The sequence below is a fragment of the Lissotriton vulgaris genome, chromosome 2_1, assembly GCF_964263255.1.
Source record: "Lissotriton vulgaris chromosome 2_1, aLisVul1.2, whole genome shotgun sequence".
NCBI lineage: Eukaryota > Metazoa > Chordata > Amphibia > Caudata > Salamandridae > Lissotriton > Lissotriton vulgaris.
The window spans coordinates 1,705,890,120-1,705,904,713 of NC_141687.1; the positions used below are offsets into that span (position 1 = coordinate 1,705,890,120).

Here is a 14,594-nt window from a genome sequence, read left to right on the forward strand (position 1 = left end):
GTTATGTGAAGGAGGTTTGGGAGCAAGCTCAGAAGAACCCCCCCCCCCCTCAAGATGTAGTCAGCCACATGTCAACTCTTAGGTATCATATGAAACACTTCTGGAGAACCATGGAGAACCTGGAAGCTCTGGTAAGACCAGAAGGTCTTTCTGGTTGAGTTTCAGCCTGGCTAGAAAGGGTGGGTTATTGAGCCGGTGGAACCCTGTCCCTTGAAGGACCAGTAGATTGGGCCCTATGAGGTGAAGAAACGCAAGGGAGAGGTCACCTACTTGCGAGATCTCAATACCCCCAGAAACTCCTTGTGGGTCCTGCACATCAACCGTCCCAAGCCCCACTCTAAGAGGTCTGAGGTAACCATGCTCCTGGTGATGAATGATGGAGTGGAAGAGGAGAGTGAACCTTTCCCTAGACCTCCTATCTTCCAAGTAGCAGGATGGGTCTGTGGAAGGAATTGTCTTCTTCCTTATCCTGACCCAAGGACAACTGAGGCAGTGTTGCCACATGCTGGGCAGTTCACCTCTCTTTTCTCACTTACCTTAGAGCTCCCCACTTGGTGCACCAACAACATTAACCCACTGGGACAGCATGCCTGTCAAAAACAAAATGTATAGGTTTTTTTATACAGTGAGAATCAGCACTAAGTATGAGGTATTGCAAATATTGGAGTTAGGGGTGTTTGAGCACTTCAGTAATCCTTGGTCTAGTCCTGTGTTTCTGGTACCCAATGCCACCCCACCAGGATCCGTACAAGAACTCCAAGCATTGTGTGGATTATAGAGGGCTCAACTCAATCATTTAGACTGACGCTCACTCCATCCCCGAGCTGATGAGCTCATTGACTTTTGAGGAACCGCCAAGTTCCTGAGTATGTTGGACTTGACCTCAGGATACTGACAGATTGCCTTAACTGAGAGGGCTAAGGAGAAAAGAGGTCTGCATTCTCCACCCCAGAGGGCCACTTCCAGTTCCGGGTGATGCCCTTAGGATTATAGAATGCCTTTACCGCCTTCCTGAATTTGGTCAACCTGGTCATGGAGGGGATGGAGTCTCTCAGAGCTGCTTATCTAGATAGCATTGTGATCTTCAGCTCCAGCTGGGAAGACCAACTGTTCTGAATTCAGGAAGTTCTTTAGGCCCTGCAGAAAGCAGGCCTGACTAACAAGGCCAGTAAGTGCCAGATAGGGATCTGTGGTTTGCTTGGGCTACCAGGTCATTGAGTGCAAGGTGAAGACTCTCGGCCAAAATTCAGATGACCCTGACTTGGGAAGCCCTCAAGACCTAGACTGAGGTGAGAACCTTCTTAGGCCTTACTAGTTATTACTGGAGTTTTGTCAAGGGCTATGCCACCATTGTTGCCCCCTTGACAGAGCTGACTTCTTAGAAGCAGCAAAAGAATTTGGTTTGGGTGGAGGCATGCCAGAATGCTTTTGGCGCCTTGAAGGAGGCCATGTGCACAGCACCAGTGCTCAGGCCCCTGAGTTATGTAGGGATTTTATTGTCCATGTGGATGCTTCAGAGTATAGCATAGGGGCTGTGCTGTCACAGCTGAACAAAGCGGGCCTAGACCAACCGGTAGCCTTCATCAGTAGGAGATTACTTTCTAGGGAACAGAGGTAGAGTGCAAAATAAAGGGAAGCCTTTACAGTGGTCTAGGCACTTTATGATTTGAGACCATACTTGTTTGGGACTCACTTGCAGGTTCACACAGACCACAGACCCCTCAGATTCTTAATGCAAATGAGGGTTGAGAATCCAAAATTGTTGTGGTGGTCCATCTCCCTTGAAGGAATGGACTTTACAGTGAAAAATCACCCTGGAACAGACCAGACCAATGCTGATGGGTTTTCCTGATTCTTCCGCCTTAGCCATGGGAACCCCGTTAAGGGTGCGTAGCAATCCCTGCTTTCAGCTGCTAGGATACATGTTAGACCTAACATCCTAGGCTTTTTGCCTTCAGGCCTCCTGGTTTGCAAAATTCCCTTTTTTGGCTTTAGAACACTGTGCACTTTACCACTACTAACCAGTGCCAAAGTGCTCGTGCTCTCAATATCAAACATGGTAAAATTGGCCTACATCTAATTGGCACATTTAATTTACTTGTAAGTCCCTAGTAAATGGTATCACATGTTCCCAGACCCTGGAAATTAAATGCTACTAGTGGGCCTGCAACACTCATTGTGTCATCCAATGTAGCCTTTTAAACATGTCTTAGGCCTGCCACTGCAGCTTGTAGTGTAGATTTTAACTGCTATTTCGACCTGGCAAAATATACTATCCTTTTTAATACTTATACGTCACCCCTACAGTAGGCCCTAAAGCTAATAGGGTAGGGTGTATTGCATTTAAAAAGTTGGGCAAAAACATCTAAAGTCATTTTTCACTTTAGTACGGCCTAACTCTCCCACTGAGTTACCTTGTTTCACTCAATAAGTGATAACTGTGGACTTGAAGTTGATGGAGACCTGCTGTTTAGATGCACATTTTTTTGTAATTTAAAATCCTCTTTAATGGTAAAGTCAGATTTTAAGTCACAATTCTGAAAATGCCAGTTTTAGAACGTTAGCATTTTCTTGTTCCAACCATTTGTGCCTTCTGTCAGTGTCCTGGATCACATGCCTGTGAGCGGCTCTGCTTTTGGGGTTTGTGAATGTTTCTGCTTTTGGGGTTTGTGGATTGCTTCCAGACGGAGAAATAAAGGGGACTTAGGAATGCCTGGAGGGGCCATCATGGTAGGAGGACTGGGAGGAGCTGTACCCAGCCCCACTTACACTTCAAAAGGCTTTGACTCCTACATACAGAAAGTAACCTCACACCAGACCTGCCCTGCCTACTGTTGAATTGTTGACTCTTCCTGAAGTTGATAACTTGGTTCTCAGCCTGGGAACTGAGGTGGGTGCAGTCACTTTTATAATACTCTACCGCCCCCCCACCCTATGCCTTCATTCCCCTCTTCCTTTACTGAGCAGCTTGCCAATCTTACTACATCCTCCTCTCGTGTCGCCATTTTCGGCGATTTTAACTATTGGTTCCAACACAAGGATGCCGGGCCTCACGCCACTGAGCTATTTGAAGCCCTCTCTTGTTTAAATCTCACACAACTTGTCAAGTCCCCCACCCACAGCGGAGGCCATATTCTCGACCACATTTGGACTCACGGGGTTAAGTCCTCTTGCCCGTTGATCACTCCCTGTGTGTGGTCTGACCACTCTCTGATCGAGACTGTAATCTCTGTCGATGGTCATATCAGGGCCCCGCCACTAGAGGGCGGTGCCGCCCGCAAGTGGAGGGCTGCTGACTCTCATAACTTGCTCTCCCATCTGTCAGAGACCCGCCCCTCCCTCTCCAACGACATCTGCATCAACGAGCTAGACGGTAACATCTCTCACTGGCTTACGTCAGCTAGCGATATTTTTGCCCCTCTAACCAAGTTTCCCCGCTCTCGGCATAGCAACTCCCATAAGTGGTTTGACTCCCAATTAAAAACCCAACATCTGGAGCTACGCCAATTGGAGCGTAAGTGGAGGAGAGATTACTGCACCACAGGCAGAGACACTTACGTGGCCGCTCGTAATAAATATAAAAAAGCCATCATTGCGGCCAAAACAGCATATGTCTCCAAGAGAATTCTGTCAGCCCCTTGTAAGTCGAAGGAGATTTAAAAAGTCCTCGATGAATTTACCTCTGACTCTAGGACGCTCCCGAACCAGGCTCCTACTCAGGAATCATGCAATGCTCTCAGTATGTTCTTCCTAGAAAAAATTGTTATGATTAAGGATACTATTCCGGTCACCTTTCCTGGCACTGACACTGTCTGTCCCCCTCATAATGCACTCTCTTTCACACATTTCCCTCCTCTTGATCCAGAATCTTTGGCCAGACTGGCCGCTCGTGTCAAGTCTGGCTCACCTGACGACTGTTGTCCACCATCTATACTACGGGACATCTGCCTTACCTTACCTGATTGCATTCTCCCTCTGTTGAATTCTTCTCTTTCTTCTGGCACGGTGCCCAGCTCCTTCAAGGAGGCCGTTTTGGTGCCTCTACTGAAGAAGCCAGGAGCTGACCCCGCAGTTTTGGCGAACTACCGGCCTATCTCTCTTCTGCCCTACTTCTCTAAAATTCTGGAAGCCCACGTCACCGCTTGCCTCTCACAGTTCATCGAGAGCTCCAACTTTCTTGAAGCCAACCAGGCTGGCTTCAGACCCGGCCACTCCACGGAGGCAGTGATCTTGGCCGTGTTGGATGCTCTGAGAGGCGGCGCTGACAGGGGTACCCCCCAGGCCCTGGTTCTCTTAGATCTGTCGGCCGCTTTCGACACAGTGGACCATGACATCCTTCTCCATTGTATCAAGCAGGCCGGCATCCAGGGCCTGGCGTTGGCATGGGTCGAATCCTTCCTGACCGGGAGGTCTCAGACAGTTAGTCTGGGCACCTTCAGGGCACCTAAGGAACGATCACATTGCGGGGTTCCCCAGGGCTCCTCTTTATCTCCCCTTCTTTTTAACCTGTATCTTCGACCTCTTCTCTTTTCTCTGAGGCAGTGGGACGTCAGCGTTTTTAACTACGCTGACGACCTGCAACTCATCTTTCCTCTCAATTCTTCTTCTGCTATCACTAATTTTCAGGCGGTTATGTCCCACACTCTCCAGTGGATGAGCCAGAATCAACTCAAACTGAATCCCGGGAAGACGGAGCTCCTTCTCCCTGGTAAGGGCTCTATCCACTGGGGCCCGCACTTCTGGCCGGTAGAGCTAGGCCCTCCTCCCACCCCTGTGGCCTCGGTGAAGAGTCTCGGGGTCATTATTGACTCTGAGCTATCCCTTAAGCCCCAGATAGGGGCGGTGGTTTCCTCCTGCATGTACCAGCTGCGCAGGATCAGGAAGGTGGCCTATCTCCTGACTCACGAAGTTCTGATTCAAGTCATCATGGCTCTTGTCCTCTCCCGCTTGGATTTCTCGAATTCCCTCTATCACGGTCTGCCCAAGGCCCTTCTTTCTAGGCTGCAGATCGTCAAAAACCAAGCAGCGAGATTGGCCTTCTGGATCCCGAAATGGCAATCCGCTAAACCTCTTCTTACCAACTTGCATTGGCTTCCTGTCATTTCGAGGGTAGCCTTTAAGATCGGCTGCCTTGCCTTCAAATCTCTAACTGGTCCCTGCCCCGCATTCCTGAAATCCCTTATCAGTCCTTATTGTCCCTCACGCAACCTCAGATCCTCTCACCTCCGCCGCCTGGCTGCCCCCCTTTCAAACTCTGCAGAATCGGAGGTCGGAGATTTGCACATTTGGCCCCTAAATTCTGGAATTCTCTCCCACCCTCACTTAAATCCTCCAATTCGCTCTTCCAATTCCGCAGTTCTCTGAAAACATGGCTCTTCCCACAATCTGGCTAACTCCCCCTGTCCACCCCCAGCACCAGATCAGTGCCAGGAAACCCACGGTGACAGAGCTCGCTATAAGCTCACCTTAACATAACATAACATAACATTGTTACCCCCAGACAGTTTGGAGCTTGGGCACGGGAAGGGAAAGCACTTTCCAGAACCAAATATGGGGATAGGACAGGAAGTCAGAGGCTGCACCAGGTAAAAATATTAGACTTCCAGAGCAACTCATCAGAAAACTCCTGGACCTGTGGACGTTACAGAAGAAGAACTGACATGCTACCATAGGACTGTCCTGCTGCTTAAAAGACTGCCTTGCTGTCTAAGAAGAAAGAGTGGACCTATTTGCCTTCATCACAGGCTAACCAGAGTGACTCCAAGGGTCAGTTGGCTGACCTCCTGTGTGAGCTACAGAGACACAACAAGCTTCAAATGCCTTCATGCAACTGCCCAGCTTACCTGCTGCAACTGGACCTGCCTGAACCTGCCTGAGCCCTGCTGACCTCTGCTGGAGTGAGTCCCTGATCCTCAAGAGGTGCCTCCCCAGATTCTATACTCTTAACTACCATCAGAGTGTACTTCTCCTGAAGAAAATGTGAAAATCCTGATGTTTGGGCTCCTCTCAACCACAAATGCACCTAGTTGTGATGCAGCGCAGATTACCAGCTTGGGTTACTCATAAACTACCATACTCCCCTGGGCCCATAAAACACTCATACAAAAGCTGATAATCACCACTGGGGATCAGGACTTATTTTTACCTGTAATAATATTTACTTGTACACCAATTCTTATCAACATCTTATCATCTTAATTCTCAATTTTTTCCTCTGGTCAATAGATCGGGTTGTTAGCATAATAGGTAGGAATTGACATTTACTTTTATATATTTGAATGACTACAGACTCTGGAGAGTTTTAAAAACGTTATCTATGCAATCATTTTGTGAGACAATGCCAATACATGTCAAGCATCAACTTTAAAGAAGAAAATAATGATCAAAGTGAAATATAAATACTTAGTAAAATCTCATGACATTGGTACCTGGGAAGGGTGGAAAAGGAAAACGGTACAAGGACATACCACACAGATTTATATTTACCTAGACTGGTGCGAGGACCAACCCCTGGGCAAGGGCTGGAAAAAGGGACTCCCGAGCAGTCAGGAGTCAGCAGTTCAGGACAGGTTCAGGACAGGACAGGTGACCTCTTCTAAGTGCAGCGCCAGCGTTGCATCCCTCTCTGGTACTGCTCTCAATTCTTTCCCCTTCTAGATGGACAGGTTCGTCTTTTTCTGCAATCTCTCCAGCTCTTCTCTCCCTCCGTCTCTCCTTTCACGATTCTTCTGTCAGAGTGCTCGAGCATCATCTCTGACCCCCGTGGCATCCGCCGTCGTCTGCTTCAGTGATGGGTTGGTGACAAGTCTGAAAAACGAACTGACTGAGCCTACCTCAGTTAAACTATTCTCAGTGTATGTACCACCCCCCCAATGTTTCAATATTTGTGAATCCCCGACTTCTGATTGGACAATGGGATGGAGAGAGGTCATCACACCATATTAATGTAATGTCATTTTCTTAGGTTTTATTGTACTATGTTCCCTCCCCTTGATTTCACTTTCCCATGCTTTATTTCCATCCACATTTCATATTAATTGGATCTACAATGTATACAATGTTTTGACTTATTCTCCTTCCCCTCTCTGGGTCAAGAGGTGATGTTCCCAGGTGCGTCTTCTGGTTAAACTATACATGCCAGAGTTTCAATGTCACAGCTCGAACTTTGACAATGTACAACGCGCTTGCGCACAACCAGGCAAAATGGAGATTTTAAGACACCCTCCAGACCCAAATACGAACTAATCATAAAGTTAAAGAAAAACATGTTATAATCCGAAAATAAATGATTGCACTGTTTACCACTTTTTCCTACTCTATTCCCTTTAATTTATTTTAACTATTGCATTAACAGTTTAGTAAGACATGCAAGATTTAGTTTAAGCACAGCATGTGCATTAGCATGTGAGATTCAAGCGGCCATCTTAAGTACTACTGCACAGCTGCATAGAATTCCCACCAAAGCGAAAGACATCATACTACGTAGATGCAGTAGACGCATGAGCAGCAGATTCCAAGCGTTTTCGGCAGCCATTTTAAGCAACTCTGATTACTTGTTAGTAAAGCATATTTAAAAGCTTCCCCTAGATGATATAAATGTAGTGTAATGTAATTATTAGTATCCACAAAACATGTTGGTTACATTATTACATGTTATTTGAGAGGATTGAATCCGAGCAAGTTTCTTACGTACAAAACCTTGCTCCATCAGTTGTGCCAAGACTCTGCCGCCTGGGACAAATGCCAATGCAAAACTCCAGTGAGGCCTGCTTTACATGTCGACTGTGGCAGCCAGCTTGTTGTGTTTTCACTTCATTACTTTTTGTAGGCTGCATAAATACTTTACACAATTGCCTCTAAGTCAAGCCTGACAGCTTTTGTGCCAAGCTACCAGAGAATTAAGTGCAGGCAAATTTTGTGACTTTTGTGGTTCATCCTGACAAGGATTGTGGTTGTTTTATGAGTGGGGTTTTCACCACCCTCAGCCAATTACCCAATTTCTTACACACTTACGTAAGCCTTAGAGGAAAGAGGACAAAAACTGTTTTTAAGTAACACAGGAGACAATACCAAAATGCCATTGATACAGCCAAAAGGACTAATTTTGACAAATGCATTTATGAGACACCCAATCAAGCCAGAGAAATCTTTAACATATATCAAGAACTTACAAACCCCAGTACTGTAAAAAGCAACCATTCTAGATATCAGCAACATTTCAAGGACTTTCTCATGTCCTGTGAATGCAAACTTGCCGAAATCCCGGAAAATATTATCAACCAACTACACAGAAGAGCCTCTCTACTCCCCATCTCCTCTCATAAACTTCTGTGTGTCTCTACCTTGCTACAACCCCTGGAAACCACTCAAGTTCTAAACAGTGCTCTCAAAATAAAGGCATACTATATGCCTAGCTCACCTGCCTTCCTCACATTTCTCTTTCCCCTACTTGTAGACATACCTGACTTGTTCACTGCCTCAAATCTATCAGTGACTGTTTTTGGCCATTCTCAATCCACTCTTGAAAAAAACACTGCCCAGCACAGCCTCCCCCACTTCCCTTTCTTCAGCAAAAACAAGGAAACAGAAGTTACAATACATCTTCAAGAATTCGTCCAACGTAACCACTTCCTCCATGCTTATTACTCTGTATTCTAGGAGAGGCAGTGATAAAGCAGTGGCCAGAATGAATGAAGAGCTTCTCTTCTCCGTGAATGAGAGCTAGAGAATCACCTTGATTCTCTATGACTTATCAGCAGGCTGCACTTGCCCCACATATTTGCCATGCAATACCCCTGGATAGTTGTGAACTCTGGGCTGTCATCTACGGCTCTGTGTTGTAATCGATTCTAGCATTCTAGTATGTAGACAACCAAAAACCCAGGCTCAGATCTGCCGAATCATCCACAACCCAGTGTCATATGCAGTTCTTCCTGTATGATACTCCTTGTACCTTCTTTTCAACATCTACATATTACCTCCTCGAGGAGTATCCGATGTACTTCCAAATATATGCCAACACACACAAATTGACTTCCACTGGACTGCATGCTCCATTGGATGATGTAGAGATTGCTGTGCATAAATGGCACCAAGAGCAGGATCGTAATTACAAGAAACTGAGCCCAATTCACTACTATCTATATGGCCACATCAAACTTTGGAGTGACTCCCTCTACCTCACCAAAAGTAAGGAACTTGGGAATTCTCATTGTCTCAGAATTCACTTTGGCTCCCTAAGTGGAAGACACAGCTATCTCTTCTCTTGAAAGTCTTCAGACTGAACACAGAACTGATCTAACAAGAGCCCTCACCCTGGCATACATCGCCTACTGGCACATCATCTACTCTGATCTTCTCAAGAAAGGGATTTCGAGGCTCCAAAGACTATAGCACTAGGCAGCCAGAAGGTGCTATAACTGCGGTGAGCAGGACCACATCAGTCCCACCCTTAACGTTCTCTTCTGTCTCTGAGTTGATGCTAAGATCAAATTCAGTGCCACACATACCATCCACAAAGCGTACTGGGGCGTAGGTTCTGATGCCAACACCTCAATATATGTGCCCATTGTATCGTTTATTCGAGCAACCAATGGTCATTCAACAGGATAAAACATTGAAATAGAATCATAGATGTGTAGGAGCCAGATGGGAATACCCTCAACCCAAACCGAGGCGGTGAACCAAATCACATGAAGCCTAGGAGACTTTGAACACAGAACTTTTCAGACTTTCCTTTTATTGAGATCAGTATGAAAAGGGTGGTGTTGAATATTGGACATGATTAATCACGTGCCCCAATTAGACTGTAACCTCACCTTCCACCACTAAATGTTTTTCTCTACTTGTCAGTGCACTGAAGTTGCCAATAGTCATCACGCAGTGCTACACTCCTAAATAAATAAAGACATAAGATAAATGTAAGTACAATAGGCCTAGTGTCTTAAATAGAAATCATGGATGTCTGCAATGCTGTTTCCTGATATCTGAAAAGTGCATCAGATTGCAAGAACTCATACTGATATTTAATGTGGGATCTCAGTGGATTGATTCTTTTATTTGAATTGAATACAGTAAATCGAAGTATTTTTGTTTTGATAAATTGTAGATGTGTTCCAATTCTTGGATTGTTTCTGTTGGCCTTACAGTGTCTTAATCAAAGTGTATGTCATAAAAGTCACTACCATAAACCTAAATGAAATTGCTCCCTGAGAACAAAATGTCATAATAGCAGTACAGATCATTAAAATGTGCATTCTGCTTTGAGCTACAGGTTGGGTATTGCAACCTTTAAATCTACGGCTGTTCTCCCCTATTATTCATACAGAGGCACCAAAGTTCTAAACTGGGCATTGGTTACAAGTGCACCCAGTCACCATCAGAAGTATAATTTTGACGCTGAGTGAGTGGTAAACGAGGTGGAGTGACCCATATTCATACGCGAGCGATATAAAAGTACACATACGGAACTAGATTGGAAACAAATTAAAACACATAGTTGGACTGGCAGTTCGGGAAGTCTGTTAGTCTAGCACTGTCAGACCAGCCAGCTTGAAAGAACTAGTGTTTGCCAGTTTTCTTTCTTTTGGGTCCTTGGGCCATGGTGGGACCAAAACACCAGCCCACAAATTGGTCCTTTCAAGCTGGCCCATCTGTCAGCACGAGACTGCTAGAAAAGCTAGTCCAGCACTGATCACAAAGGAGCACATTTAAGTTTACGTTTGCACCCTCTATAGCCGTAAAGCATTGTGATGTGTGAAAAAAATAACATTTTGTATCTGTTGTGTCATCCCTCTTTGGGGTGAACCTAACACCTTATGGTGGTATGGTAACATCACGTTTAATAATCTTGCTTTGGTGATATTCATGATGCACATTTTTAAGGTACCTTTCTTGATTTGTCATTTCCAGTTTAGGATACCAAGCTTTGGTTGAAGTTGGGTATCACGCTTTGGTTGAAGTTGGCGCCATTTGCTTTACCTTGTTTCTAAGCATTGGAGGGGGCCTCTTTACAGGTTTGTATAACAGTATTTGAAATAAGAAAATGTTTTCATTTTGGATGCCAGATGTACCATCTGTAAGAACAACCATGAGTAAGCAGATTTCAGTTGGCATACTTTGTGTGTTTTCCTGTTTTTCCTGCACTTTTGTATGACCTCCCAAGGGTACCAGGAGGTGTGAGCTAGCGGATGGATACTCAACTGTAGAATCAGAAAGTAAAAGTTTTAATCTCAGCTTTCCCAGTCGACCAAACGACATGATTCTGGAAAAACATCACTGTATTTCGTTGTACTAACGGTGCCAGTCCAAGACGTATAATTCATGCTTCGAACATAAATTAAGGGGGGGGGGGGGGGGGGGCTTTCATATTTTTTAAAAAAACTTGACCGTTTCAACAGCACTATTAACAAACTGTCCCTCATTGCTTGATCTCTGCAACATAACCTTTAATATTTATCGTAAAGGTTCTCTAGTACAAACTACGTAAAGCATCAGTGTTTCAAGTAAATGTGAGGTTTTCATGTTTTTTACTCTCCTCATTGACACCTTCCTATCCACTGCTGTCCTAGTGCTTGGCACTGCTAAGGAATAAAGAAAATCAATTTCTCTCCTCATTCACGTTTAAACACGTGTGAGGCAAAACCTTTGAAATTGTGAAAAAATCTGAAAACTCTACTCTTTCCCAAACTGCATAGTTGGTGAACAAGTGAACAGTCGAGCACATTCAGCGAATCCACTCAATAGTGGCAACAACCTGATAGTTGCATGGTTTACAAATACAATATATGTACACAATTATCAACTACTCGTATCAAACCCCAGTGTTAGCCTCCCTCCTGCACACAGTGTTATTGTGAAGTTTGCTGCTCTTTTCCAAGGAGAACAGGCCTGAAACGGAGTTGGGCATCCAGTACACTGAATCCAACACCCAAGGGAACTTTATTTGAGGCTGAGCCAGAACAGAGATATCAGACTAATGTGCAAATCTACAGTGGTGTTGCATTTCTGCATTTGGAAATGTACATGGGTTTTAACTATGCATGCAGAAATATGTATGAATTTGAGTGCGCCTGAAATTCTGTGGTAATACTTAAAATTATTGGTGATTTCCAAAAGATTCATAAAGTTGCCTCAAATTTAGGAGTAAACATGCAGGAGCAAACTTCAACTTTTACTCCTCGACCCATTTGAGAGCGTGGACACTTCCATTCTGTATTACATTACAGCTTCACACGGAGAGTACTTGGACCATAGAGGGACACTTTTAGGCACACTTTGTTTTTGGACCCAAAACTGTGTTAAATCTCAGAATACCTGTAAATATCAATGTACTCACAGTGTACTCGGATTGGTACTGGCCCATTTTGTTGCATCACAAACAAATCTGCTCACGCCCCCTAGGGTTCTGTCTTCTTGGAGTCGCCTCTTTGAATGACTTTTTACAAAATTACAAGGATCTCCCTGTTTGTCATTCTTGCTAACAGCTGTATTTTTGTTTGTAGGTATCAGTTTAAAGAGCAAAATCTGGAGACCACCACAGGAATGGAATTATTTCGATGACCAGTGTTATTGGGAGGTAAGGTTCACATGGTGGGGAGATAGTCACGTGCTCATTTGATACTTTTAGGTGCTTTCGAGTTCGCTAAAGAATTAATAAACATGGCTGTTCAAGGTAGGGCGAGTAATTCTTTATTTACTGCTCCGAGTATTTAGGTTTTCTGTACAGAATGGTGTACCAGAAAAAAACACTATCGCAGTAGTCATACCTTGAATAACATTTTGTATCAATTCATAGTTATATAAATTACCATAATGTATATGTTGCTATCTACAACTACATAGGTTCTTTCTTAGACCATGCCTATGTAAGGCTCACGTTTGTTTTTTGTGCACTATTTACTTACCATGATAATTGTGCATTAGTTAATTTGTAGCGTGATAGTACTTCTTGTTTGTTTACTCTTTCGTAATGGCTGCTGAGTTTCCTACAGAGCATTGCTGCATGCAGTCTGGTGGATGGGACTAGGAGAACTAGGCAGAACTCTCGTAGCAACTCACTGATCCAATTCCCAAAGAAAGTTTTGGGGAGAGCCTGGAAGCTGTCTGTGGGGTTTGCTGGGTTTGACTAAAGGTGTCACCAGAGTTATATTTTCAGACTGTTCCGTAAGAAACGGTGGAGTGTGCCTATTTGGGCTGTTTGAAAACAGAACTGTTTGCCATTTTACCATGTGTTTAAAAACTATGGGTCTGCCATTGTTCAGCACAACTTCTGCTTTCCGAAGAGGTCAACTGCTGCAGATGGCCACCATACTATTTTCATAGGTTCTCTTTAAGGCTGACCGCCTGGCCAGACGGTCAGCTGAGCGACTGAACTGCCTGGTTTGCACAAAGTCTTGTAAAATGGGTGCATGTTTGTGCTTATTCAGTATTCCCCTTCTTGGCCTAAGAAGTGTTTAAGCGATTTTCTATGCAGTACTCAGATAGTATTAGTGTCAGAATCCAGACTTTGTCTCACCTGGTACATTGTTTGAGGAAGAATGGGGTTCTTAGAATCATGGGCATAAGACATGGCACCTGTGGTGTCTACTGGCTCATTAGAGATGGAAACTGAGATGGTAAACCAAACTCCATCAGCAGCTCGGCTTCCATCGATAAGGTGGTGGTCATTTCAATATCCTATGGCCACTGTCTCCCATTCAAAGTTGGTGCTCAACGTTCTGTGATGAAATTTCCATTTTATGAATGGCAGACGAGGCATAAATGTCTGAAGTATACAGTAGCAAGTTGCATGCTCCTCTCCGTATTGGTGGGTTTCCTGTGTCCATTCCAGTATGCACCTGGCCTTCCTCCAAAAGCGCACATCCTGCTTTGGGCCTTTTTAGGTTTCGCCTAACGAAGGCTGCGCTTGCGCAGCTCTCGCTGGTAGAAAACTGATGTTTCAGAGAGTGGGGCATGAACCCGCCCCTCTTCTCCATTGACTGGCTTCCTAAACGGAGGCCAGCCATTGGAGGAGAGGGGCGTCACTCCGTTCAAACCCTGTCTTTTTGGGATTGAGGGGTGTGTTTTTTACGTTCTTTCTCTTTTCTTTCTCTCCTCTTCCCATTGGCTGGAATTTTACATTCCAGCCAATGGGAAGAGGAGAGAACAAAAAACACGCCCCTCAATCCCAAAAATGACGTGCGGTTCTCCGAGGAATTCTTGCTTCGCCTCGGAGAAACATGGTGCTGTTCATGGCATGGTCCAACCTCCGCCACGGACCTCTGCTGCTTGTTAAGTCTCGTTCCAAAGTCGTCGGCTCTGGCCCTGCGCACGCACTTAAAGTGAAGCTGCTTGGTTTGCGATTTTCCGTTGCTCTGAGCTGTTTGAAAAGGTCCGCAGCGCGTCCCCAAGGAGGGCCGTGTCGAGTGGAGGTATGTTCCGCAGCGGAGGAGCGTGCACGCATGGCGTGTGAAAGCCGTCCCGGGCGGCTCACACTCCATCCGCCCTCCCTAAAGTCAATGGCAATCTGTTAGTGGCTGCGGAGCGGGCGCGGAGAGCGCAGCAGCTCGGCCGGCCCATGTCATGGCGGCTTTGTGTGCGGGGAGAAGGGGGCA

At 45.2% G+C, this 14,594-nt stretch overlaps 1 protein-coding gene across 1 annotated transcript in view; it reads left to right on the forward strand.

Moving 5' to 3' along the window:
* LOC147733145 (RH-like protein IC) overlaps positions 1-14,594 on the forward strand; it is a 298,869-nt gene that overhangs the window by 194,859 nt on the left and 89,416 nt on the right. The window contains exons 8-9 of the mRNA XM_086957688.1: positions 10,912-11,015; positions 12,504-12,577. Of these exons, the coding sequence (XP_086813814.1) occupies positions 10,912-11,015; positions 12,504-12,577 (178 nt within the window). The remainder of the gene's footprint in view (positions 1-10,911; positions 11,016-12,503; positions 12,578-14,594) is intronic.